This window comes from Lagopus muta, chromosome 9 (genome assembly GCF_023343835.1).
Source record: "Lagopus muta isolate bLagMut1 chromosome 9, bLagMut1 primary, whole genome shotgun sequence".
Lineage (NCBI taxonomy): Eukaryota > Metazoa > Chordata > Aves > Galliformes > Phasianidae > Lagopus > Lagopus muta.
The window spans coordinates 20274288-20300620 of NC_064441.1; the positions used below are offsets into that span (position 1 = coordinate 20274288).

General features: G+C 46.2%; 1 protein-coding gene across 7 annotated transcripts in view; it reads right to left on the reverse strand.

The window, feature by feature from the left end:
- Window positions 1-26333, reverse strand: part of MAP3K13 (mitogen-activated protein kinase kinase kinase 13) — a 63571-nt gene that overhangs the window by 17705 nt on the left and 19533 nt on the right. For 5 of the 7 annotated variants that reach the window (XM_048954776.1, XM_048954771.1, XM_048954773.1 and 2 more), the window contains 2 exons: window positions 23546-23688; window positions 4374-4942 (listed from right to left, as the gene is read on the reverse strand). In XM_048954776.1, the coding sequence (XP_048810733.1) occupies window positions 4374-4875 (502 nt within the window). In that variant the 5' untranslated portion in view covers window positions 4876-4942; window positions 23546-23688. Of the gene's footprint in view, window positions 1-4373; window positions 4943-15517; window positions 15943-23545; window positions 23689-26333 lie in introns of those variants that run through there. The other 2 variants (XM_048954778.1, XM_048954777.1) reach the window with 2 other exon arrangements.

The following is a 26333-nucleotide window of genomic DNA, read 5'->3' on the forward strand; positions in this document are numbered from 1 at the left end:
TGGATGAAGCAGGCAGCAGCCACTTAGCAGAGTGGGGTGGCACTTTAGGGAACAGTTCCTCTGCTCCAAAACTAAAGGGTGATGGTATCTGTTATTAATCACATGACTCCACTGAAAAATAGAGGTGATGAGAAACATACAGTGTTCATAACTGACACCAGAAAAAGAAGATGAGCAAAAACAGTAAATAAAGCAAGCCAGAAGCAGCAGGTTATAAAATCCAGACCAATCCCTACAGAGCTACCCAACACAAAGCATGTTAACCACCACCACTCACAGAAACAGGTCTCTCCTGCACCAACAGTGTGCATAGCAGTTGTCAGACAAGCACATAAAGCTTATAGGGCTGCTCCTTTTGGTACTGCACACTGTTATCTGGATGTGGCCAGCATGGTCCAGCAGTGCTGTTTAAGCTCCTTAAAGAACTGCAGAACAGAAAGCTGAGCTGTCTGCAAGTCACCTTGAAACTACCACAACATCCCTCAGACACTGAGATGAAAGGCAAGCAATAATTCATTTCCTGCAACTCAATAAATGCTGTCATTTAGAGAATGAATTATTTAGCAACCAAAGCAATGGTGAACACACTGATTTCTGAAATAAAAGAAAGGTGTCTATCAGATCCATCAGGTAGCAACATCCAGCTGCAGTGGGACAGTGGCACCACTGAGGGGAATGGATGTCCCCAAGGCTCCTTGGGACTGACCTGACAGCCTTCCCTGCAGCAATCAGCCCTAGCAGTGCCCTCTGCTGAGGGTACAGCAAAGGAGACCCAGTCCAGCACCTGGCTCTGCCCACTGAGCTCTACACCAGTGCTCACCTACAGCAAAAACTCCCTTTGGCTCTGCAGGCAAAGCTCAATTCTCAGCACGTGTTGCTTCACAGACACAGGTCTACTGTAAACCAGTGTGCGAAATACACTGCTACCACTGTCCTGGTCACAGGGCATTCAAGTATTTCTACAGCAACTGTTCTTCAGTGAACAACTAGGACTTCAATAAGGAGTTCTTTCAGTAAGAAAAACAATGTTTCATAGAGATGTATTGCTACCTGTCAGTCACCTTGTTGCTGGAAGAAGAGGCAAATACAGCTGCTGTTTTGTGTTTGCTGGTGAATAACGTATTGACACGGGCAACACTGAAACTGTTCCTTCATATTGACATAGTCATTCCTTCCCACACAAGGACACTGCCTTTCCTGGACAAAGCACACAGCACTGTCACTCACTTCTCTGCTGCACCCTCATTTGTGAGCTGCAATAGGTAAGCAGACTGCTAAGCCCCAGGAGCTCACGTGGTCTCAGTGTCACCCATAATCACGGAATGGTTGGGTTGGAAGGGATCTTACAGCCCACCCAGTCCAACCCCTGCTGTGGGCTGGCTGCCCCCCATCAGCTCAGGCTGCCCAGGGCCCCATCCAGCCTGACCCTGAGCACCTCCAGAGATGGGGCACCCACACTTCTCCAGGTGCCAGCACCTCACCACCCTCTCAGTAAAGAATTTCCTCTCTTGTAGTTTAAATCCATTCCCCCTTGTCCTATCACTATCAGACCATATAAAAAGTTGGTCTCCATCTTGTATATAACCTCCTTTTGAATACAGTAAGACAAAAGTCCCCAAAAATCCTCTCAGTGCATGGAACACGGCTACATTTTGGGACAGCCATGTCCACGTTTCCCATAACACAACAAGCACTGATGATTCCCAGGGAGACTGAGACTGCTGGAGAACAGCACTGGACTGCATGTAGTAGAACATATTGGTCTGCATCAACTACAACCCAAACCTACCAATTAAACATATATATATATATATATATATATATATAAATACACATACATACATATATATATATATAGTTATGTATGTGTTCCCTGCTGCTCCCAGGAGCCACCTCTAAGAACAACAGGCTGACACGGGTCAGTATTAAAAATAGGTATACAAAAACAAGTGTTATCAGCTGAGGCTTCCAGCAGCAGGGAGGCAATGCACTGTGCTACCAGCACGGAATGGTTTGTGTTCCAATCTTCTCTGGGCCTAACTGAACCTGTGGGACACCTCTCAATAAAATAAAGTGTAATAACAGTAGGAATTATGCAAGAGTTTGTGTTTCTAAGGCGATTAAGAATCGCTGGAGCAGAATGATTGTAATCTGTATCCCAAGGGAAGCAAGGGAGGCACAACCCAAGCCATGCAGCCTATCTATTGGAAGCAAATTTTTGATGCTTGCCAGCACTGGCACTGGGCAGTGTTCTGCTTGGTAACACTCACAAGAAGACAGCATAAAGCACCTCGCACACCAAAAATCAGCACAGTGTAACCTGGTAGCTCAGGAGAAAGCAATTGGAAGCAGCACAACGCCCCACTGCCCTAAAGCAGGGGACAGATCATCTGGACGCAGACCTGAGGCAGCAGCCCAAGGCTGCAAATGAGCTCCCAGGGGAAGGAAAGGCTGCCCCAGCACCTCCCTGCTGCTCCGAGGGCCAGCAGTGCTCCTGCAGCCCCTGCTCCAAACAAGGAGCACTACAGCCTCTGCCCTCCTGCCATCCGTCACCAACTGGGGGCTTGTATGCAGCTGAAGGAGAGTACAAACATGGTTGCAGTAAGCAGAATGAGATCGTTTGGAAAACAGAACAGAAAGCAATCCTCATACTGCCACATCTGTGGCTATTTCAAAGCTGCTTCCCAAAGAAGCATCCAGTGGGGACTACAGGTTGCAGGGCATCCACTGATCTGCAGCTCTGACCTGCCATGGCTGGAAGCAGCCATGCCCTTCTGCAGCATGGCTTTGCAGAAGCACTGCACAGAGCTGGGGATCAAGATGAACCTGCAATGTCACACTCATGCAGCAGTGCAATCTGAAATAGCAGTTGTCAGTAGTAAGGGTTGCACAGAGAAACCAGTTTCTTGCTCTAAATACCATAAAGATCAATACACCTCATTTCTGTGCAAACAAAACAGAATGAGAAAAATCAGGAGCTGGAAACAATGAATTATATATATTCATTCAAAAGCAATACACATATGTTAGGCCTTGTAATGGTAATTGTGATGTAAAACTGGATCGTGTTGTGTTGTTGCTTTTTAAATACACATGCAGTGTGACAGTGATACATAAACAAAACAATGCCATCTCCTTTGAAAGCTTCAACTTCACATCAAGCACACAAACCAGGCAGCACAAGGCTGACAGGGTGGTAGCACTGCCCTCTGGATGCCATGGGGCTGCCTGGCAGCTCGCTCACCCCTACACGGCACGACGCAGCCAGCCCCTGTCTCTTCTAAACCTCACCACACACCAGTTTTATTGGTTATTTATTATAAGCAGGTGTGACGTTCTGAGTTTACTCCAGCTGGACGTAACAGGTTTGTAGAAGGGATTTCAAATGCAAAGAAACCCCTGCTCAGCACACAGGTCTGACACACAGGGGCTGCTGCCATTCTGCAGAGGTTTCACTGCTTGGAATTCAGAACTGAAATGACTGACTCTTGGAAGAAGCTCTACATTTATTTCAAGCCAGATTCACCCAAAATGCTGCTTAACAGTGCTCATATCTCACCTTAGGAACCATTCCCCAACCAAACCAGGGTTTTAGGAACCACTGCTGGGTTTTCTGACCAAATGATCCTATAACTTGTCTAGACGAGAAAATCATTTAATTAAAACTGAGTCATGACCACAGCAACGCAGGAGATTTCCACCACTCTGTAGCGATGGTCAGGCTGTTCCCATTCTCAATGAGCAGACACCTCACCCATTTCAGCTCCTTAATTCCAGTGACAGCTTGTTCTTTTCCCATCTGCCACTTCCCTCCCCCTATTCCAGGGGAGAAATTGGACACCAAAGGCATGGCATAATTGACTCTTAAGCTTTCAGCAGCCCCTAAGGATAAATGTATATAATCGTTTGGGACATGTCCCACTCCCAAATTACATTTATTGTATATTTTTTTAATGTAATGTGCCCACAGAGAAGAAATACTGCCATTTGGCAGTCAACTGGAGACAGCCCTCATGCACACACAGCAGTAGAAATGCCTATGTCAAGTTCATCGGGCACAGGGAAGCCGCAAAAAGAAAGCAGTTGGTGCAACCCCATGTTTATCACAATTCTTCTGACCCTCACTTACAAAAATACCTGGTTCAGATTCAGACTTTGTCACAGCAGTCCAACAGCCTGGTTTAGAACATGCAATTGTTTTTGACTCCATCCCTGGCAGCCTTTGACACTAACAGCAAGTGAGGTACAAGATTACTTTTTACAAACCTATTACAGGGGCAAGTCACACACACAAAGCTGGGAAAAGCCCCAGATTGCTTTCCTCATCTTCACACACTGTCCCAGAAGAAACGAGGGCCTGCTTCCCCACTTACCTTGCTGCTGCAGTTTGTAGTCCGTGGAGTACGCCTTGCCTATGATGTTCCACACAGGCCTGAGACAGCCAAAAAGACCCTCCAGAAACCCACCGCTCCCACTGCCTGATCTGTTGAACTGCACTTTAACATCGTCCGCCCCGCTGTTGCTCTCTCCATCCATAGTGCTCCTGTTGCCCTGAGGAATGGCCGTTTCAGATTCATCCTGCTCTCGCAGCTGCAGCACGCTGTTCTCAAATTGGTCCCTAGAGTCCTCACTGATGCTGGTCAGCACGGCTGCAGTGACCGGGCTGCTCACGTTGTCCATGAGGTCTGACTGCAGCAAGCCTTTCTCACGCATATCCTCTATGAGCTCGGGGGACGGGTGGCTTCCAGTAGGCCCACGTTCATCGTGTAGCCTGCCAAAGTCTTTATCCTCACAGAAAGCTTTGCTGATGGAGTTCGGAGAGGAAGACAAGCTCAGGCGATCCTGAGTACTGGCCATGATGCCGTGAGTGTGCATCAAGGAGATGGGCTGAGCTGGAACTTAGAGAACAGGGCAATTCAGAGGTGATGTATGGAGCCAGTACCTGCAACGAGAGCAAAAGGAACAAACTCTCAAATTTTCATCCAAGTATTTTCACTACGTGCACTTTCATAGAGGGAAGCTGATAATTAACAAGGTTAACCAGCCATACCAGACAATTTGTTGATACTTCATAAACAAGGACTGCCCTGAAAGAAGCAAATAAATTCTTCCTGCAGACCCCCTGCTCACACGGTACTCTCAGTGTCCTGGAGAACATGCACCAATAGTGCCACACACACATCCAAAGGTCAGAACTGTGCCACCTCACAGCACAGTTTTCATCAGACTGAAGCTGATCCCCAGGCTTTGCCCAGCTACAGTCGAGTGCCATCAATACCTCTGGGTCTGGTGCAGCTCACAAACCCAGGATTCCTCTGCAAACCCCTGAGATGAGGCATTAGAAAAACAAAGAACAAGGAAGAACTTCTTTACTGACAGCATGACAAAGCACTGGAACAGGCTGCCCAGAGTGGTGGAGGAGTTTCTTTCTCTGGGGATATTGCAGCCCTATCTGGACACCTTTCTGTACGACATACCATAGGGAACCTGCTTGAGCAGCGGGTTGAACTGAGGGATCTCCAGAGGTCCCCTCCAATCCCTACAGTTCTGTGATTCTATGACACAGTGTTCTGAACCCACCGAGGGATGGTTGGTACCTGCTCCCCCCCCAGCACAAGTGGTGACCATCATAGTCCTTCAATTTAATCTGCATGCACACTCAGAGACAGTGCCCCTTTTTCAAGGCCCTCCCATCTCCTGTTGCTACACGATCCACTACAAGCCCTATTTCCACAAGCCAGCTCTGTGTCACCCTTCCTGAGGGACAGCCCAGGTCACCCCATGCTGCACTGGCTGCTGATTAGCCAGTGCCTTCCTTGGGCAGAGCCACCTCTGAAATGCCAGCCTCTGACCTTGCATCACAAGTCATTAGGCACATGCAGCCTGGAACAGAACAAAGTCCACTTTTATATTGCATATAAAATTAACAGGGGGAAAAACAGCAGTGAAAGAAACTACTTTGTTAAGAGGTAAGATCAGTTACAGTGGGTGCAAAGTCCTGAGCTCTGCAAACAGGCTCTGAAAGGAAGAACGAGGTGGCCAGGTGCACACAGCCAATCAAGAGGGAACAGCTCAGAGCCATAATTTCTCAAGATGAGGTCATTACAGAGATGAAAGATAAGAACTTGTATGAAAAGCTCGTGCCCTGTGCTTCAGTTCCACTTCAGCAGGAAAAGCAGTGAATGGGAACAGCCAGGAGACTGTTCTACATTGCCTCCTCTTCCCTGTATTTCCGCCTGATCATAAGGGTACACATCAAGGCTCTGTCAGAAGGAAGTTCTGTACCATGAGAGTGGTGAGGTGCTGGAAAAGCTGCCCGGAGAGGCTGTGGATGCCCCCATCCCTGGAGGTGTCCAAGGCCAGGTTGGATGGGGCCCTGGGCAGCCTGGTCTGTTACTGAATGTGGAAGTTGGTGGACCTGCCTGTGGCAGGGGGTTGGAGATTCATGATCCTTGAGGTCCCTTCCAACCTGGGCCATTCTGTGATTCTATGATGTCACTCTGGTTGTAAGCATAATTCTTCAGGAGAATGCAAAACAGGAAGTGAGGCCGAAATTGCACCACAGTCCATACCAGTAAAGGAGCTGACCTAAACTTGTACAGAGCTGGTTAGTCCAGAGCTCTCCACAAGCAGCATTACAATGACCGCCTGCTCGGTGTGGGAGCTGTAGGGTGCCTGCAGCAGCGTGCTTACTGCTCATAGATGTTATATGATCACAGATTTTGCTGTTGATACAAAGAAGGAAAGGGAGAAGTTTCAAACCCGAACAGAATTTCAAATAAGTTCCAAACCAACTCCAGCTCAACACTTCTGGGCACCGCTGACTCCCAGCAGCCTGACAGGGACAAGTGAATCCTTAAGCAAAAGTGTGACCAGTGTCCCTACAGAGGAATCTGCCCCTGCAACACAGTGTGTTCAGCAGTATGAATGAAACAGTCTTCATTTCACCTGCAAGAAACCCCACAGTAAGAGCCAAAACAAGAACAGAGGTGGTAACATCCCAAAGAACCTTACATGTACAATACACTAGCTAAGAAGAGCCAGGCTTTTGCTGTTAGCTCTGCATGCAGTTTTCTGACTTCAGAATGCTCGTGTAGACTTTGCAGACAAAGAACAGCTTTCCTTGCACAACTTCACACTGTATAGCATACACCACTGTATAAGCACCATGTAGGCAGGGATGTTTGGGATGTTTATAATCTATATGTACCTCTTTAGCTTCTACACTGAAGAACACAGGCGAGCGGTGTTCTCCTATGTAAGGATGCTTCTGCTGTAGCAGCCTCCAAGCCAAAGCTGAGAGCCATGTGCATGTGTAGGAGGGTTGTGCGTATGTTGATGATACTCACATTTCACAAAGTGCTTCTGCAACTGCAGACTTCAAGGCAGAACCTCTGACTTAAGCTATTTTGATGAGTTCGTGCACTCTGCAGCAGGCAAATTTGTTTTTATGTCTGTAAAGGAATTTAAGGCTCAGAGTAATTTTGTCTAATCCCAACTTCTTGTTAGTGATTCCATTTGCTGGCACAGCTTTTCTCCCAGCAAAACCTCCCCATGCCCAAACACAAGCAGGGCAAAGCACCCCTCTTCTGGGAAGAATGAGGCAGCACCTCAACGTTCCAAACAGCCTGAACTGCTGCTGACAGCTATTAGAGAAGTGACAGAGTAATCAAAGCAGCAACGGGGTGGGTGAATCAGCTATCACAAGACATGCTTCCACAATGCCTGATACGTGTGTTCCCTCTGGTAAGTGTTCTCACACAGCACAGAGCTACCTGCACAAGTTGAACATTTATGACAGTGTCAAAGCAGTGGTCAGGTTGGAAGACATGGCCGAGCCAAACACACGTCTTGCACAGGCTGCTAAGTGAAAGCAATTGTCTGATGCACACTGAAGGACTAAATAAGAGCAGCTGGCAGAAGCTAGCTGACTGACACGGGGCAAACCCGAAGGTCAGAGGGGACTCCTGCCCATACCACCACTTATATCCACACACTGCAGCTCCCTTGCATTTTTCTGGTACTCAGCATGACTTTCCCCAGGCTGCAATAGGTACAGCAAGGTAACTATCACAGAATCACAAAATTGTAGGAGTTGGAAATGACTTCTAGAGATCATTGAGTCCAACCCCAATGCCACCAAGCACATCCTGATGCTTCACACAGAGTTACTTTGCTTTCACTTCTCCAGCTCTAAAAAAAAAGTGGTTTTGTTGTTGTTGTTAAAGATCTTGCAAAGCTTTAAGCTAACTATGAACCAGCCCAAGGCAACAGCTTGTTAGCTTTGTGGTTGCTTTTATTTGGGTGTTTTTTGTTTATTTTGGGGGAGGAAGGAATGAATCTCTCTCTGTTCGTTCAAGGAAGCTCCTGGATCACAACACACATCCCATCCCTCACATCTGCATGGACTCCCAGCCACAACCTAGCCTTATTTTCAAGTACTGCAATGATGGCTTCACCAAAACACCACTAATTTCTGATAAACCAGCTGAGAACACTTCATCTGACCTACCTGAGATTTCCTGACTGTCATTGCAGCAGCTCTGATCTCAGCACATTTATGCATGTACCCTTGCTTGCTCTACAAGAAAGCAGCAGATTTACCTGGGTAAACAGAAATGCTGTCACATTCTTGTTGGTTTTTTTGTCTCCTGTGCTTTTCCCTGCAATTTCTGGCTGTCAGATAAACATTCCATGACTTCTGCAGAACAAGGCCGGACTGTGCACTTTTAATTCCTTTCCCTGGTAAATATTTGAATGCCATCTCAAGACTTGCTGTTGGCAGACGTGGTATTTCCTGAGCTACATGTGTTAGGGTTTACAACTCAACAATCATACTAAGCACTTAGCAGAGTATTTAACATAGCCGTGGGCATCAAGCAGGTGAGACCTGGATGTGAAATTGTGCCACATGTACCATCACAACTCAAGCCTGAGCTCCTGCATCTGCTAATTAATGTTCACCTTTATTCAATATACTCAGTCTATTCCCAAATAGGTGCTCAACGTTTTGGCAGAATGATTTTACAGTTGTAATGTCCTTTTGTCTGTCTCTGCATCAGTGAGAAAGACAACTCTGCCTCGCTTTCTGCTCTGAACTCTTTCTGACAACGACAAAAATAGTACAGCATTCCAGCCAAGAATTATTCAGAATGACTGCATTTGAGTTCTGTGCCTCGAGCCAGCTGGAGGTTTGCACCTCGTATATTCCAGCTCAGCCTGTCGGGGTTCAAAGCTGCAGCACCAAGACCATACCATAGGAAAAAGACCCAGACCAGACGGGAATGACACAGTTATCCATCTCTGCTTCCTGCTGAGAACCAAGACAGGGATCTGCAGGCAGGCAGATGCCCCTAGCACTCCCCAGGCTGTCTCCCCACAGTGCACACCGACACACAGTGACTGGTTTTGCACTCTATAGCCCACAACACCTTTTTCCTGCATGAATGTATCAAACTATTTTTCAAACAAGAACACTTCAGCATTCACTATGTTGCAGCAAGAAGGTTTGTAGCTTCACTGTGGGTTGCATAAGGTAACACCACGTATCTTTGCACCAAGCCCCTCACCTGCTCATCACTCTCCTCAAACAGCCAGCTCTTCCCTGACACTTGAACCATCTTCTTCATGCCTGCTGCCATTTCATGAACCATCTCATCCTCCACTCAACATCTATTTCCAAGCCTGAAAATCCCACTCCACCCACTCATTCACCCCATGAAAGTTGCTCTGCATCTCTGATCACCTCTCTACACCTTTCCCACTTCTCTATCATCTGAGAGGCGGGGGAGTAAAACAGCACTGAGAATCCCCAGTGTGGGCACACCACAGAAACGTACCGTGATGTAATGACTGCTTCTGTTGTTCATTTCTTTCCCAACCATTTCCCCAGTGCTGCCTTACATGCTGGTCCAGGAGCTCAGCTAACTTTCCACAGGTCTCTTACATCCTTAAGATCTCATTCCTGAGCAGAAAAAAAGCCTAATACAGGATGTTAAGATTAAATTTGTATGTAAACAGCACTAAATGGGACTGCCATTTTATCACCCAAGTTTACAAGATCCATCTGGTACTCTAGATCCACTGGGTCTTACTCTGAGAGCCTTACTTTTGTTAGTGGATGCTCTTGCTTAGAACGATCCCAAATGCATATAGGAAGCAGAGGTGTAAGGAGTATGAGGAGTGCACCCTCCAGAACCCACAGCTGACAACTGCTCTTAGCAGAAAATTCTTCTACATTTACTCTATTTATCCTCATTCTTATTTCATGTCACACAGCCAATTATTTATCTGTGAAAGGGTGTGCCTGGTATTATATAGCTGTTCAGCTGAAGAACCTCTGGTAAGCAATCACATCAAAATCCCAACCGGTTGCATCAACCAGACCCTCTTTTCTCAAGTTCTCTTGTCTCCAAAGGAATTTAACAGGGCATTACTACACCTTAAAGATCTCTGCTGACTGACCACTGCACAGGCTGTCCATCTGCACTGGGCTCTCTGCACAGACTCCACAGACACCAAACATTTAAACTAGGAACTCCTCCACCATAATGTCACAGATTTGGGGGGTGCAGAAGGTGCTTGATTCGGAAGAAGAAACCAGGCGGCCACTTCTGTTTTTTGGCATGAGGAGCAACGGAAACAATCATCTGTGTGAACAAGGCAGACAAAGAGCCAACCTCCACCCCCACCTCGTATTCAGGGAGACCTCTCCAGCTGATTGCAGTGGAAGCCAGATTGATTCCTGTTTCACCTGCTAGCTAGCCAGCTTCCCAAAGCACGGTTTATGAAATAAGCAGCTTACATAACTGTGTATTTTCAGCACTACATACATAAATGCTTCCTCTATCCTGTATAAGGTATTTTTGGATCTCCTAAAATGCTGCTGTGTTCTTCCAGGGCTTTGCATTCTTCTGCTCAGAAATTGCATAATCTGATGCCACAGGAAATAAGTGATGTTGCATAATGACTCTTACATTCACTGCAGGATTTTGGTACTACATATTGCTATAGCAAAGCAGCCAGCCCTTCTCCGTGGTTCTAAATTGAGGCTGACAGTTTTTGGAAAAAAGGATGCCAGCTGTCCTTGGAGGACAGGGCAGAGGGGCAGCAAAAGGGCTGGCAAAGGAGAGACCACCCCATTCTGTGCTGTTACAATGACCTGAACGCGATGATGTGAAATTAACTCTGTATGCCCATGGACTCCACATGTGCAAATGGGAAAGGGGTTTCTAACCCCACTGTGGTGCCATGAAACCATATCTGCTGCCCCTACAGTCTCCTTCCCTTAAAAGAGCCCTCCTCTTTCCCTTACCAAATAAGCAGTGGTGACAGGTTCATGGTTGGATCTTAGAGGTCTGTTCTAACCTTAACAATTCTATCATTTCCAATGTCTATGGTTGCTTGCACGTCCTGAGTTATGAGCACCCATCAAAGGCCAGTAGTTTCACGTACACTGCTTCAACAGCCAACAGACCACTGATGCTCTCTGTCACAAGCTCTTCAAGGATGCTGTGCAGCATCCAGCTGCCATAACAGGCTAAACACTGGCTAGCCTTTAATACCACTGAATTACTGCTGGAGGCCACCTTGGATCAAAATTTAGACGTGCCTTTACGCTGTATGTACCTCTTTTATCTTAATAGCTGCCTCGATGGTACAAAACACCTTTGAAAAGCCAGTCACAGGTTTCAGGGCCATTTCCCTCTCTCCATTCTTCAGAATTTTGCACTTTACTACCTCATTAAAGATCCACATTACATTACTAATTAGCAGTAACAAATTAAAGGATTTAAATTCAAATATTTCACAACTACAAAAGCCAGGAGAACTTCAGAGTTCACAGACCCCTCGATGGCTTCCCTGGCATTGCCACGTGAAGCTACTAAGATTTCCAAGTACTACCATGGGCTGTGCCTTGTAATTTCCTTTACAGAACAGGAACATCATATTTTCCTCCAAGGAGCAGTGTAAAGATTAATTAATGTCTGAGAGATCTTCGAGGATGAAGATCAATATGTAAGTGCTATTTTCAGGAATCCTATGACTGAATCAAACTCTCACTTGAATTCATGTGAGACATCAGCCCGGTCTCAGGTAAATTCACTCACGCAGTTATTATTATTTTTGTAGTAGATATGAATTATTCAACATTTGCAAAGCATTTTTGACATAAAAACTATACACAGCCTCCTCAGCTCTAGCAGCTTATGTGATTCATACCCAGCATTAAGGTAACTAAACAGCTGCAGATGAAAACAAAACAAATACTGGGGCACGTGCAGAGCTTTGGCCATCCATCACCACTACAAGTGCTGGCACCCAACAGGGAGAGCAGCACACCTGGAGGAGCAGGCAGCTCCCAGGGGGAGCAGCAGCACCAGGCTGCGCTCAGTGAGCATCACTGCAAAGAGGATTACTCCTCAACAGAGCAGCGAGCACAATGGCCTGCTCAGGAGCCTCTATTAAACCCATCTTACCGACACGGCGTACGGGCTGGAGCAGCACCCAAGAGGTATGATCCTATTCTTCGGCCACAAGAGCTGTCTGTGATGGTAACACGATCAGGGCAGCGCACACAGCGCACAATGTCACGGGCTGCAGAATCACAGAGGAGAGCGTACAGGCCCTGTGTGCCACCTGGCATCCTGCAGGGACCTTCCAAGGCAACGCCAGGCCCTGGCTCACCCTGCTAGGCAGCTGTGACAAAGGAGGGGGATCTTCTCAGACCGTGAGGACAGAGGTCAGGTGTTCCAGATTCCAGGGGTAAGCTCCCAGCCGTGCATCTTCATTACTGCCTCCGGTGTCCTTCACAAGACCTGAAGGCTGCAAAGCGATGGGCTGGGGACAGGAGAGGACAAGCATCACAGGAGCAAAGGAAACCTCCACTCCGAGGCCTGCACTCCACATTCCTGCTGCTGGAGGAAGCCCAGCTTCCCTCCACACCCCATGGGGGTCTGCATCTCCTTTCTTTCCTCACAGCACCCCTCACCCTGCTCTATAAACAGCAGGGACAATATCACAGGTCTGAGAGATGATTACAGAACCACATGCTTTCCACGGAAAAACCCCTTCTTGACCCCAGCCTACTCCCAGTTGTCACAAGTGCCTTTAAGCCCACTCCAGCATGCAACATTTTGGTTAAGGTTATAAACAGGGGAAGAGTACAGAGGTCAAAATAAGTATTCACAGGGGAGACAGCAAGCAAACACAGTGTTTCTGCTTCCAGCCCACCTTGCCATGGCAGCCAGCTTGTTATCCAATCCAAAGCAGTGCATGGTTTCAGTGAAATATTTACTGCCCACCCCCTTTTCCCCTGCAAGAAGCAAAAGTGATTTGCTGAAGTGTCAGAGCAAGAGCATCGTTCAGGAGCTCCAGCCCCAGCACAGGGCATAAGGAGAGAAAAGAAGTGTCCTAAGCAGGCCAGGGCTTGCTGAAGTGTTCCACTCCTACCTCCTTTCTGCAAACACAGAGGTAGCATTTGCCTCAATTTATTCACTTTCATTCAGTGATGTGCAGAAGCAGCCCTCTGCAATCTTCCTCCGCAGCTGGAACTTCAGGTGGGAGCTCAGCAGAGCTGCTGGGTGCAGATAGCTGTGGGCACTGCCTGGCCCACCCTGTCCTGAACAGCAGGGCTGCAGAACCTGCACCAACATCAGTCTGTCCATATGGCAGATGTCAGACCTGTTCCTCTCTTTTATTTTTATAGAGATAGATATAGACAGATAGATAGATAGATAAAAGCTTGTAAGATTCTCCCATTTTGGAAAATGTGATGACTATTTCCACGACTGAACTTGAGGAAGCCCCAAAAGAAGCACCAATTCCAAACAACCCCAGGCTCAGACAGCTTGTCATATTTGCTCCCAGTCATTAAAGAAAAGAACACAACAGAAAATAGCACAAAACCTTTATCCTGTCCTCTCAGAACAGCGCCTATTTTAATAACTATCAATTGTGAAACCGCTTACCTATGAAGAGATCCTCAAACAAATCATGGCTCAATTTGCTGATCCATCAGAGATAAGGCACTTACCAACTCCTCAGCATGGAATACAAAAGAGGAAGGTTAAAAAAGCAGAGGGAGGAAAACGTGCCCCCATTAACACCATACAGCAGAGCATGCTCACCAGATGCGCTGCACTGGGAGCTGATGGCTAATTGCAGGCGTGGGGGTCACAGTGAATCCCGGCCATAGATGCAACCATCAGGCAGCAGGGGACAAAGACAGCTCTGAGTGACAGCACTGCTCCAGCTTACAAAGACCCAGAGGGCCCAGGAACAAAACCAGTGCGAGAGGGGGGCAACCAGCTCCACCAAAACATCGTGTGTTTGAGTTTCACAGCAGCACTGTGCTACAGAAATGGAGCTTCAAAAGGTCGCAGCCCTAGAAATAAAAAGCCACGCAGCAAAAAGGACAGTAGCAGAAACTTGCACGCCACTAACAACTTTAATAGCAGGATATCTGTGATCGCACAGCAGGTGTTGAGAGAAGGGCCACACCTGCAGCCAGACCTGTTCAATCTCTCTCATTTCACTTCTGTTCTTCTCAAATATTTCTACGTATTCTCCCTCAAAACCAGCGCTCACGAGTTCTTCTCTCGTTGAAACAGACTGCCTATTGATAAAATCCATCTATCCAAACATACAGACCTGATGTCATCTTTCCCCAGATCAACCTAAAATAGCCCATTTTTCATTTACCGAGCAGAGCTATCTGGCTTGCTATGATTAAGATATTGCAGCACAGACACCTCCCCCCAGGCTCCAAAAATAAAATCATAGAACAGCTCCAGTCATTTCATTGGGAGAAAACATGACATCATGCCTCATCCAGGTGAGCAAGAATACGACAAATCTTGCCCCCGTGAACTGATCCTTAACCCAAATGCTGCTCCCAGCTCCTGGTTTATTGGGGAAAGGGGGGAGCTCCTGGTGCCACGCAGATGCCACAAGCTGCTGCTTGCTGTAATAAAGGGAAAATTCCTAACAGGCTGCTAAGAAGAAAAAGACATCTCTCCATCACTTCAGAAACGCATTTAAATTATTTACTACCGTGACACAACAGAAGAAGCATTTCATTAGTCCACATGGGAAAGCATCACAATTGCCCAGAAGGGAGGAAAAAAAAAAAAGGGAAACAAAACAAAAACCAGAATTGCCATTTCTAGTATGACATTCCCTGCATATTCCACACATATCCAATCTCTATCGCTTTCCCTGCTTCCCCTTTAAAAGGGGGGCACAAGAAGATAACGTGCAGAATTGTAACTGAAAAATGTCTCTCAGACAAGCGAAAGGACAGGGCAGCTCCAGATCTGTAACGTGGGGATGGATGAATTCAGGTTTCCCATTTCCCCATCCCTCTCTGCCCTCAGCATCATTTTTCAGCCCTATCACATCACAAATGCAACATCCATCTGTCCTTCCCAGATAAATGGCGAAACGGGAGCGCTGCCCATCAAGCACAGACACAAGCACACACGCTTCAAAACAGACATTTTCTCCAAATACTCACAAGGATGAAGGTTGCCGACGTGATGCTCCATTTTCTGGTTTTAAAAAGATGGAAGGCAAAAAAAAAAAAAAGAAAAGAAAAAGAAAGAAAAAAGGAAAAAAAAATAAAAAAGGAAGTGTTGCAAAATAAAAGGAAATTCCACCCACACAATCCTGCAGCCTGCTGCAAAGGAGCACAGAAGCGTGCTGACGTCACAGATTCATGAATGGATGGAAATGGGGCTGTTTGGAGATTCGGCGGAGCTGGCTGGGGAGCAGAGGGCAGCCAATCCGTGCGGGCACCGCCGGCCACCTCCTGCCTGCCAGATCCGGGCAGCACGAGCCCAGCAACCCCACGCCAGCAAGGCGGGGAGGGGATGGAGGGAGCAGGCTGTGCATCGCTGGGGCTGGGGGGAAAATGGCATCAGTGCTGCCATGCCGGGGAAGGAGCGGGCGAGGACATCCTCCGCTGCCTCCGAGCCGAGCTGCTGCCCCTGCGCGCGGCTCGGTGACGGCAGCGTATCGAATAGCAGCCATCTGTTCTATGAATCAAGTGCATTTAGTAATCAGAAAAGGAGTTTGTTATCTCTCGGGTTGGTGCTTTTTTTTTTTTGAGGATTTCAAACCCTGGGTATTATTATTAAGATAATGAAATATAAGCATGCACTGGAAGGAAGCCGCAGGGAGAACAATAGGAGGCTTGTGTTTGATAAGTGATGCAAAGGCACCAACAAAATCCAAATAGGAGCACAGACAGAATCACGCATTCAGCTCTCCCCAAACATTCGCACAGCAGGCAGACAAGCGCCCAATGTCAGCAGTGCTCAGCACAGCTCTGAGCACACCGAGCTGAAGACGTGCGGCCGTGCGCAGGGAGCAGAGGGCACAGCAGGGCTCCAGACACACAGCAGCCCACCGCCATCTTCATCCCATCCCACAGCCGTGCCAACGCACGTCCTCAGTTCTGCACGCCAGATGCAAGGGCGCCGCGCCATGTTGGAGGCCTGGGTGGGTGGCAGTGTCCTGGTGGAGGCACCAAGAGCAGCACCAGATCACTGATCGTACAATTATAGAATCGCTAAGGTTGGAAAAGACCTCCAAGCTCATGCAGTCCAACTGCCCACCTATCACCAATACTTCCCACTAAACCACATCCCTCACCTCAATACTTGCATTCTCTCTGCCCAGAACCAAGCTCAGCCTTGGTTTTGCATCTCTGAGATAGGAGCGAAGGAGCAGGGAGGCGAGCACGGCCAGGAATTAAGGCCTGAAGAAAAACCTCAGCTGCACACTATGCTATTACACCATTTGGCACAGGCTGCCCAGAAAAGCATGGTGCCCCATCCCTGGAGGTGCTCAGGGACAGGCTGGATGGAGTCCTGGGCAGCCTGAGCTGGTGGGGGGCAGTCAGCTCACAGCAGGGGTGGGAACTGGGCAAGCTATAAGGCATCTTCCTACCCAGGCAGTTCTATGATTCCATGATCTTGGAGGGGGGTAACAGAACTCAGTGTGATAAGAACTGTTTCTCAACAACTTGTAGCTTCCAGATTATTAACAGCCAGGATTTTCCACATTTCCACCTCCCATGCTCCTAGCCAGTATGAAGCAACTAAGCCAAAATTGGATGTCCTGACATTTACCCTGTGAGGCACATTTTGAGAGGATGACTGAGGAATTCCCATCTTTTTCTGTGGAAACTGGGTAACATCCCAAAATCACAAACAAAGCAGACCAGGGTGCAACAAACAAAGCAGATCTGAGTGTGGAAAACGAAGCCTGTGCTCCTTTATACCCCTGGTACTAACTTCAATGGAAGGAGAACGGCCTTCCTGAAGGCCAACAGAGCCACACACACAGAGAGTACTTACACAAAATGCACTTACATGAGGAGATGGGTTGTTGTTTGCATGTGGTAAGACAGTAGGGTCATTTGTTGTTTTTTTGTTTCAGTGTTTTTGACAGGGAGCCAGGGGCTCAGCAGATGGCCAGGATGGCACAGCCAGAAGGTAAAGCATGGAAGCTCCCTGCACACCCTCACCTCTCAGCGGTACCCAGGAGCTGGATGCAATCAATCCAACCAAAGGGCTGCTATGATATGAGTGCATCAGTGGGCCCCAAATGCAGTGGCAGCCACAATCATTCCAGCTTTGATTCGGGACTTGAGTTTTTGAATGGAGCTTTACAAAGCTGACCAGAGAAAATGAAAATTAATGCAAATCTCTCATTACCTACTTTCATGATCAAAGGAAGCACACATTAACTTCTGCTGAGGAGATCTAATGAATGAAAACCCATTTTTTAAGAGTCAGAATTCACGAAAAATACATCACGAGGTTTCTACCCAGACAATACAACAGCTGCAGGTCAAGCAGTAGGACACAAAAGAAGCAGCAGTGCTGTGAAGGGAAGGACATTTCCAAGGGATGTCTGCATGCCACAACTTCTCACCACCTGGACATTTGGGTCCTGCCTTCCTTGTTCCCAGAGCACAATGTTCTGCTTTAAAGCTTTGCCACCATGGTATGGAAATGAGCTTATAGATTTCTGTGCATTTTTAGGACAGAAAGAAAAATGGCAATTGCTTCCTTACCCTAAGACAAAATAGGATAAAGACAGGATTGAGAAGGGGAGCACAGTACCACGCTCAGAAAGAGGTAGAAAAGGAGAAATATTGCCTAACACAGCTAAAAGCTCAGAGGCAAAAATAGAACAGAAAACAATTTTCAGAGGTTTCCAAGGGTTAACTGCAGTGACATTTCAAAAACACCCAGCAGGGAAAGTAAGTGGGAACAAAACCCCAGGACGGCTCTAATAGAGGAAAAGCACTTCAACGTGCAACTTCAGATTTTCTTTTCCACGGTGCCCAGGGTCAGTGTACCAACACTGAATTGTGTCCTCGTCTCAACAGCCCAGGTTACAACTTTACAAATGGTCCTGAACTGAATCCAGGATAAGTACCTTCGCTCAGCATGAAAAGCAACCACTGGCCTAAAAGCGATGGCTGCTTATAAGATCATGCTGGTAGCCAAACAACAGCATTAGGAAACAGGAGGGCTGCAATCAGTTATGTGCTTCAACAGCACACATTAGCTCCTCTGTTGCACAAGTGGTGTGCAACTACAAGTGGATCAGTGTTAGAATTTCCCCATGTCTCATTCAGACACAAGGCAAAAGCAGGGGACTCTTTATGAAGCATCAGATGGTCAAACACGACCCTATGTTTAGTTCAATGTTAAAGCAAAAACAGAAGGAAAAAAAGTACAGGGTATGGTAAGGATATAAGCTACCATAAAAACAAAGTTCATGTGGGAGCACACAAGCACTAGTGACAAATTCACAGCTAGAAAGGATATCTGAGTAACAAAATGGACCACTGAGACACAGCAGGCAAAGCCAGTGGAAATGGGTGCAAAAGAAAAGCTAAAAGTACTTAACAAGTAACTATTCATATGATTTATAATTTATGTAATTTGTAACTATATTTTATTTATTAACAAACTTGGAAAAAAAGGTTGGTGGCCCTGCCTGTGGCAGAGGGTTGGAGATCCTTGAGGTCCCTTCCAACCCAGGCCATTCTGTGATATTCACTGTATTTGTAAAAGATAGGTAATTAAGGACTTCAGAGCCAATGGGTAACTAATAGGAATGCTATACAGTATCTGCTAGGCGTAGCACTTTAAAGCTGACACGTCACATTCATTTGAGCCTGGTTCTAAGATGCTCGTTTAACAAGCACCTCCAATCCAGTGACCTTCAATTTTAATAAACTGGAAAACCATTGAAAATATAGGAAACTGAAAACAACAATATCAGGCCAACATTCGAAAATAATGTAAGCTTGCTGCTTGTAGGCCTTGGTAACGTGACATTGACCTTAGGGAGAAATAATAATACTTTAAAATAAAAAAAATCTATCTTTGGATGTAAGGGATGGCTGTGCTACATCAGAGCAATGCCCGTTCATCCCAGTGTCCCATCTCTGTTGGCACACAGGGAATCAGAAAAACTACAGCAAATGCCAAACACTCGCTCTGGCAAAAGCAGAAAATCAGAAGAGACTGAAGTAACTCAAAGGCTGATTTCTTAACTACATGTATATAAGGCTGCTTACAAATCCACTCTGCTGAAAGCCAACGTATTTGCATAGATAGGATATCTAAAAGGATGCTTCATTGTCAAGCTCTGAAATGTACAAAATACTTGATTCCCTCCAAGCCTGCAGGCAAACATTCCCCTTCTGAATGCCCTGAACTTCAGTGGTGGGGTGGGCAACAGAAATCGTCTGTAAGCCTGGAGATCTTCTGGTGGTTTTTAAAATCTCAGAACTGAGGAAGGTCAAGAATTCCTTCCTGCAAACACAGCTGAGAATAACTGCAACCTGACAGGACCTGAGCTGTGGTGAGGCCTTCAGGTCTGTTGATGATTGAAAGCAGAGAGCTGGCGGTGGCTACGAACTCAGACACGCAGTGCTTTGAGAAAGTCACCCCCTGTCTTTAATGCCTAACCAAAAACACAATTAAAGGGAAGGAGACGAGTACATTTTCTGCTTATTTTTCCCCTTGGTGGTCATTTGCAGAAATCCCTAGCAGAGGACCCACGAGAAAAGCAGATCCATTTATTTGGGGAAGCAGTGATTCTCCCAGAGAACGCTCCAAAATGAAGTCTTCCGTAACAATAATTAACAGTAACAGAATTGCCAGCAGTGACAAATGCTGCAAAAGTAATAAGAATGTACAATTATCGGCCATAAGGGATGCTTTTAAAGCTGGCTAAGCTACAGCCACCCTTCCCCTCCCAGGCTGGGAGCTGCAGAGCACTGCTGGGCTCGTGGGACCTGAGAGCCAAGCCTCAGCATTAACATGTGGAAAGGAGAGTCCTATCACCTACATTATTCCCACAAAAAGGCACTGATCTGTCAGTGCAGAAATAGGAAACCACTGGGAAATAATGAAACAATGTAGGATGTTCTGTTCAGAGGGTAAAATCCACTCGCACAAATACACCAACAACTGCTGAGCAGATGTTCTGTAAGAAGGGTTTGGAGCTATAGAGAGGATCACAAACTGAGTGCAAATTATAAATATCAAGTTGTCACAACCAAGGCAACTTTATCCAGTGACAAGAGCACAAATTCAAGAGAATGCAAGTAACCAGTCTGTTCAGTTTTGGTAAAGTCTATAGTAAAGCCCATTTTTGGGTGAGGCTTGCCAACAAACAGAATTCACCACAGAACCTTCAGGAGAGCAGAGCTGACAGGGACCTAATGGCTGAGCGGGCTGACTGAGGTTGCTCCATCTGAGCAAAGTGAAAGGGGAGGCCTGGAACTTTGCAGGAATCTCTTCCTATGAGGACAATGAAATACTGAAAGCTCTGCAGCAAGACCAGAAGCTAAAAAATTAATCTGATCTTTTGCAGCATGAGGTCTTGCTGAATTAAATCTTTCCAGCCTTGCTGCTGTTACACAATCTCTTTGAGGAATATTACTCAGACTTATAGCAAAATAATACAAAAAATGTCAAAAGCCCATTAAGGAAGCTGAATTCAAGCATTTGTAAGTTGGAGCCTGATAGAATGAGGCACTATTTTTGGTATTAACTGTTCTCTGTAGCTTTGTGATAAAGTTCCTTTGAGAACCGTTGATCAGCCCTATGTAAATACTCCTAAGACACATAAAACCTACTCATCATCCTCCTCCCAGACCAGCACCATGAAGCTCTCAGTAGCTTTTTCTTTACAGCTCACTGCTCTTTTTCCTTCTCCTCTTTCCTGTGGCATTTCTTCTGTTCTGCTGCTGCTGAACACAGACCCCAGGATCTTCTTGGTTGGTCTGAGGAATCACAACGCAGAATTACTCACTTTACAAAGAGTGATAAAACCTTAAGCATTGGAAGTCAGGTTTAACAGGTTTTTGGTTCAGAACAGTTAGATTGAGTGTCAAACTTGTCAGCAATGGTGGTTTTGACTCTTGCTTTCAAGAGTGACACTGGACAGCACAGAATCACACGTACCAACCTAAAGCAGGACACTCTCAGGAGGTGCTGCATGGCATACCAAACACACTTGCTTTCTCAATTAAGTCATAGAGCAGTCTCCAAAGGACAGCCGAAAACAAAACATCCCTCAAAGGGGCATGTAAAAGTTAGGCAATGTCCCAGTGTTCATCTAAATCAAACCATCAGCTTTGCATGCACAGGGTTTTACCTATCCAGACAATCACAGAACGGCCAGGGCTGGAGGGGACCTCAAGGATCACGAATCTCCAGCCCCCCTGCCACATGCAGGGCCACCAGCCTCAATAAGTTCTCAGTAAGAGAAAATAAGTACCATGCTTGTAAACACAAGTGATGCCTATGTGAGAAAGAATGGCAGTCATGTTCAAAAACATGGCAGCTGAAGCATTAACCCCAGGACATCCCAGGACAGTTCTGTCACAGCAGTATACAAAACCTGCAGTACTTCACGAGGAGAGTAACAACAGTGAGAACACATCCCCTTCAAGCTGAGGGCTGCAAGCCTGCTCAGACCCAACATCCCACTCAGTAGTGAGGCAAAGTTTGCAGAAAGTGCATAAAGAATCTAACAGTGTCAGGAAAAAAAAGATATAGACAATAAACTACGTGATTACAGCATGTCTGGTTGACTTTCTCCCCCACTGCTTGTGATTTACTAGACTTCACATTCCTCCACAGAGGCACTTTTTGTCCTTAAGGCACCTCTATGCCACTAGGACCCCACGACTGCACACATTACACACCAAACCAGAGCACCTTTTCTATTAACCAAAGAAAATGGGACCAATAAAAAGACACAGTGCTGATGAAGAAACTGATGAATTGTTGGTGAAGATGCAAGGGCAGGGTAGTTTATGCAACTAATTGCTCTCATTGAGATGAAATAAAGTTTAAATCAAGGGAGAATGCCTTTCTTTAGTAAAGTACTTCACCTTAATTATAAACCACAGCACGATAGAGACTGAACACATGAATGCTTTGCCTCTATAGCACCCATTATTGCTCACAGAACAACTGAAAATTGAGAACTTTTATATTATATTATTTTATATGTACCTCCACCTTTCCTGTTCCTGCAATCCTTCATATGGGTGGCTCACATCTCTATTTTTCTCCTGTATGAATTGCCTTAATAAAATTTATAGAACAAGGCCGTTTTCAGTCTCCTTGAGATTGGAAAGGTTTCTTGCCTTCTGCATACATCCATTCACAAACTAAAAAAAACTACAATGATTTTACAGTTAAAGGAATGATTTCTCAGCTAGTATCTGTAAAGAAAACAAGAACTTTTTTTTTTTAAACAATATTCCTCTAAGCTTAATTCCCAAAAGATTATAGTATTACTTTACAATCTGCTCCTTCTCACAGTTCTCACATACTCTGCACCCTATTTGAAGTGTTAGATACCTTCTTTTCATACAAAAACACAATAAGAAAGCCCTTGATTGCAGCTGGTACTTGCCAAAGGGCAGCATCAGACAGAAAGTGAGACACACAAGCTCTGCACTACCTATGGCAACAGACATCAGACACAAAATCAGCAGCAAGAGCCAGCAAATGAGTGCCCATAGCACAGCAGTTACCTCCAGCAGTCAAGTCTGATATTACTACAGACATTAAGCATAGTTTTAGAAACACTGAACAGTTGCTAGAAAACAAACAAATGGCTAAGAGCATCTTGTTCTAGCATTATTTAGCCTATAGCCTGCTTCTTAATTTTGAAGTGAATCATTATTCTCTACATTTTATGGAATTTCACTGGTGTGTCGACCTGTTTCCTCCTGTTCACTACAGACTGCATCTGAATCAGAACCCATTAGACGTCCTGCAACTAAGCTACTGCAGGAGAGTGAGGTTAGCAGTGACACGGCTGTGGATATACTGTCACACAAGATGGTAAGTTTACCTCATCCCCACCTTTGAAAAGCAAAGCACATCTAAAATTTATGGGTAGCTGCAGGAGTGAGTGCTTCATTGTTTTGTGCTTGCTTAAGTTTCTGACTCGTTGCTACAGCTCAAGCACAGACAGCTGTGGGTACCTGAACATTCTTCCAGGTGCACTGAAAGCCCATGTCCCCTTGGCTTGCTGTACATGTGACTCTTCAAGTCAGGTAAACCAAGCTGGTCCCTGAAGCTGCACCACAGGTAATGCTCAAGACAGCCCAGCACCGAATTCTTCTCTCTAGAAAGAAAAGCAGTAAGGAAACTCAGAATCCTATTGAACAAAAATCTGTTTAATTAATTGCTCCCAATATCCCCCAAAACATCCTATTAGCACACCTTGATGCTACACGGTACATTTAAACGCAGCAGAAAACTGCCAAATTAAGTATGTGCTTTCAAAAAGGATGGGAGCTGGAAGCAGAAAGACTTCATCACATTTAGCACATCCTTCCTTAGCACACTCTATAGTTCTTTTATGTTACAATGTTAATCTAAATTAAGAAAGCAGCTCCCACAATAGAGCTCGCAGCTTTCCATGTTAAATGCATACATCTCATTCTGGATTGGATTTTAAAGTAACACACACATTAAGATAATCTATTAATGATTTTTCTCAAGTAATTTTATAGCTACACTTCAAGTTGTTTCCCTATTTATAAGGAAATTTTAGGAAAGGCACAAGCTGTTACAGTCCTCCATCATACACACAGCTCATCGTACCATCTTCCCTCTTGCCATCACAACCATGCAAGCAAAGACACTGGGGCTTCCAGTCCTCAGCCTGCTGCACATTCTTCCCATCCCACAAAAACGTAAAGGACTGCAAGACTTAGCCCAGCTCTGTAAGCCAATATTCTTGGTAATAAATCAATCAATCAATAACATGAACAGAACAAATACAAAACCACTCATATGCAACAAAGAGAATCATGTGATCTGGAAACTATTACAGAACGCACCTGGTGATCAGATTTTTTTTCCCCTTTCCTATCAGCCAAGGATTTCTTTCAAGCTGTTACTTCTCATCCCAACAAAATACCAGCAGAATGCTGAGTATCCGGACTCAAATACGATCCCCTACAGATGTATTTTATTTAAAGAACTGAACAAACAGAATGCTATTTGCTTTGAAATTCTCCTACAAGTGCTGAAAGCAGAGCTGCGACTGTTGCATTGTGCTCAGCAGAACTCGGATTGCATTTGGTTTAAGATCTGTTAGAGATGCTGCTCACTGCAGTAGCATGGCTTTGCACTCTCGTGATGGCATCTAGTTCAAAACAGAAGATTTTGTGCAGAATAAATACTTACAGGAAAGATGCATGAACAGCATAAAGCCAGCAGCTGCAGCTGACTTCTTCAGTCACCTTTGTCCCAACCTGGCTGCTGGTCCCGGATTATTGCCGGTCTTTAACTACCCTGGCCTTGAAGCCCTGGGAAGTTCCTATCCCAGCTCAACAAGGTGGGAGGGTTTGTTGTTTTAACTGTTTGCTGATAGCAGCTTATCAGCAAGTTTTCAAAGGTTAAACATCACATTTGCATGGCAAAGAGACAGAAAGCACAAGGCTAACTTTGGATTTGTGCTACCCTCCCTGCTGCAGCAGGTTCCTCCAGCAAGAGCCAGGGCTCCTATACACCACTGCCCACAGTGCCATCCAGAGAAGGAAGAGAAATGAAAATCTCTGTTCAAAAAAACCATAGCCAGGGCCAGCCCTGCTTAATTAAACAGCGACACCAAGTTACACACTTATTTCTAATTCATCCTGGCTGAAGCCACACACCAGCAGCAGCTGCCTCTCTCAATTACCAACCAATGGAATCATAGAACAGCCTGGGTTGAAAAGGACCACAATGATCACCTCGTTCCAACCCCCTGCTATGTGCAGGGTCACCAAAGTCACCAACCAGCAGCCCAGGCTGCCCAGAGCCACATCCAGCCTGGCCTTGAATGCCTGCAGGGATGGGGCATCCACAGCCTCCTTGGGCAACCTGTTCCAGTGCCTCACCACCCTCTGGCTGAAAAACTTCCTCCTCATATCCAACCTAAACCTCCCCTGTCTCAGTTTAACACCATTCCCCTTGTCCTATCGCTATCCACCCTCACAAACAGCCGTTCCCCCTCCTGTTTATCCGCTCCCTTCAAGTACTGGAAGGCCACCATGAGGTCTCCTTGGAGCCTCCTCTTCTCCAAGCTGAACAAGCCCAGTTCCCTCAACTTTTCCTCACAGCAGAGCTGCTCCAGCCCTCTGCTCATCTCAGTGCCTCCTTTGGACCTGCTCCAAGAGCTCCACATCCTTCCTGTGCTGGCGGCCCCAGGCCTGGACGCAGTGCTGCAGATGGGGCCTCACAAGAGCTGAGCAGAGGGGGGTGATCACCTCCCTCTCCTGCTGGCCTAACGTAAGTGAACAGAACCCCATAGTGAACAGAACTGTCATTTAAAAGTGTTTACTGCCTGCCACTCTGTCCACTGTCACATCTTCAAAGCGTTCTGGCACAACTGAAATTACCAATATTAATAAGCACAGCCTAATTTAGCCCCTGACGTATGAACAGAGCTCACAGTGTTTTACTCCACACATTCACTTGGTGAAGTCAAAGGCCAGGAGATGCCACCAAAGCAGCCCTGTACCTCCACACAGGGAGAACAGATACACATCTCCCACGATGCATCCACAGGTACATCGCTGGCCCACCTGCTTTGTGGGGTCACTCCTGCTGGAAGCCACTCGCCCACAAATGGCTGTACACACTTTGTGTTTCATTTACAAGATGTGTCCCCAGCACACCAGTAGCAGTGGAACCTCAGAGGCTCTGAGCACATTGCCAGCTGGGAATAGGCCAATGTGCAGATAGCAGTGACCTGGGAAGGTGCAGGGATGCTGAGCA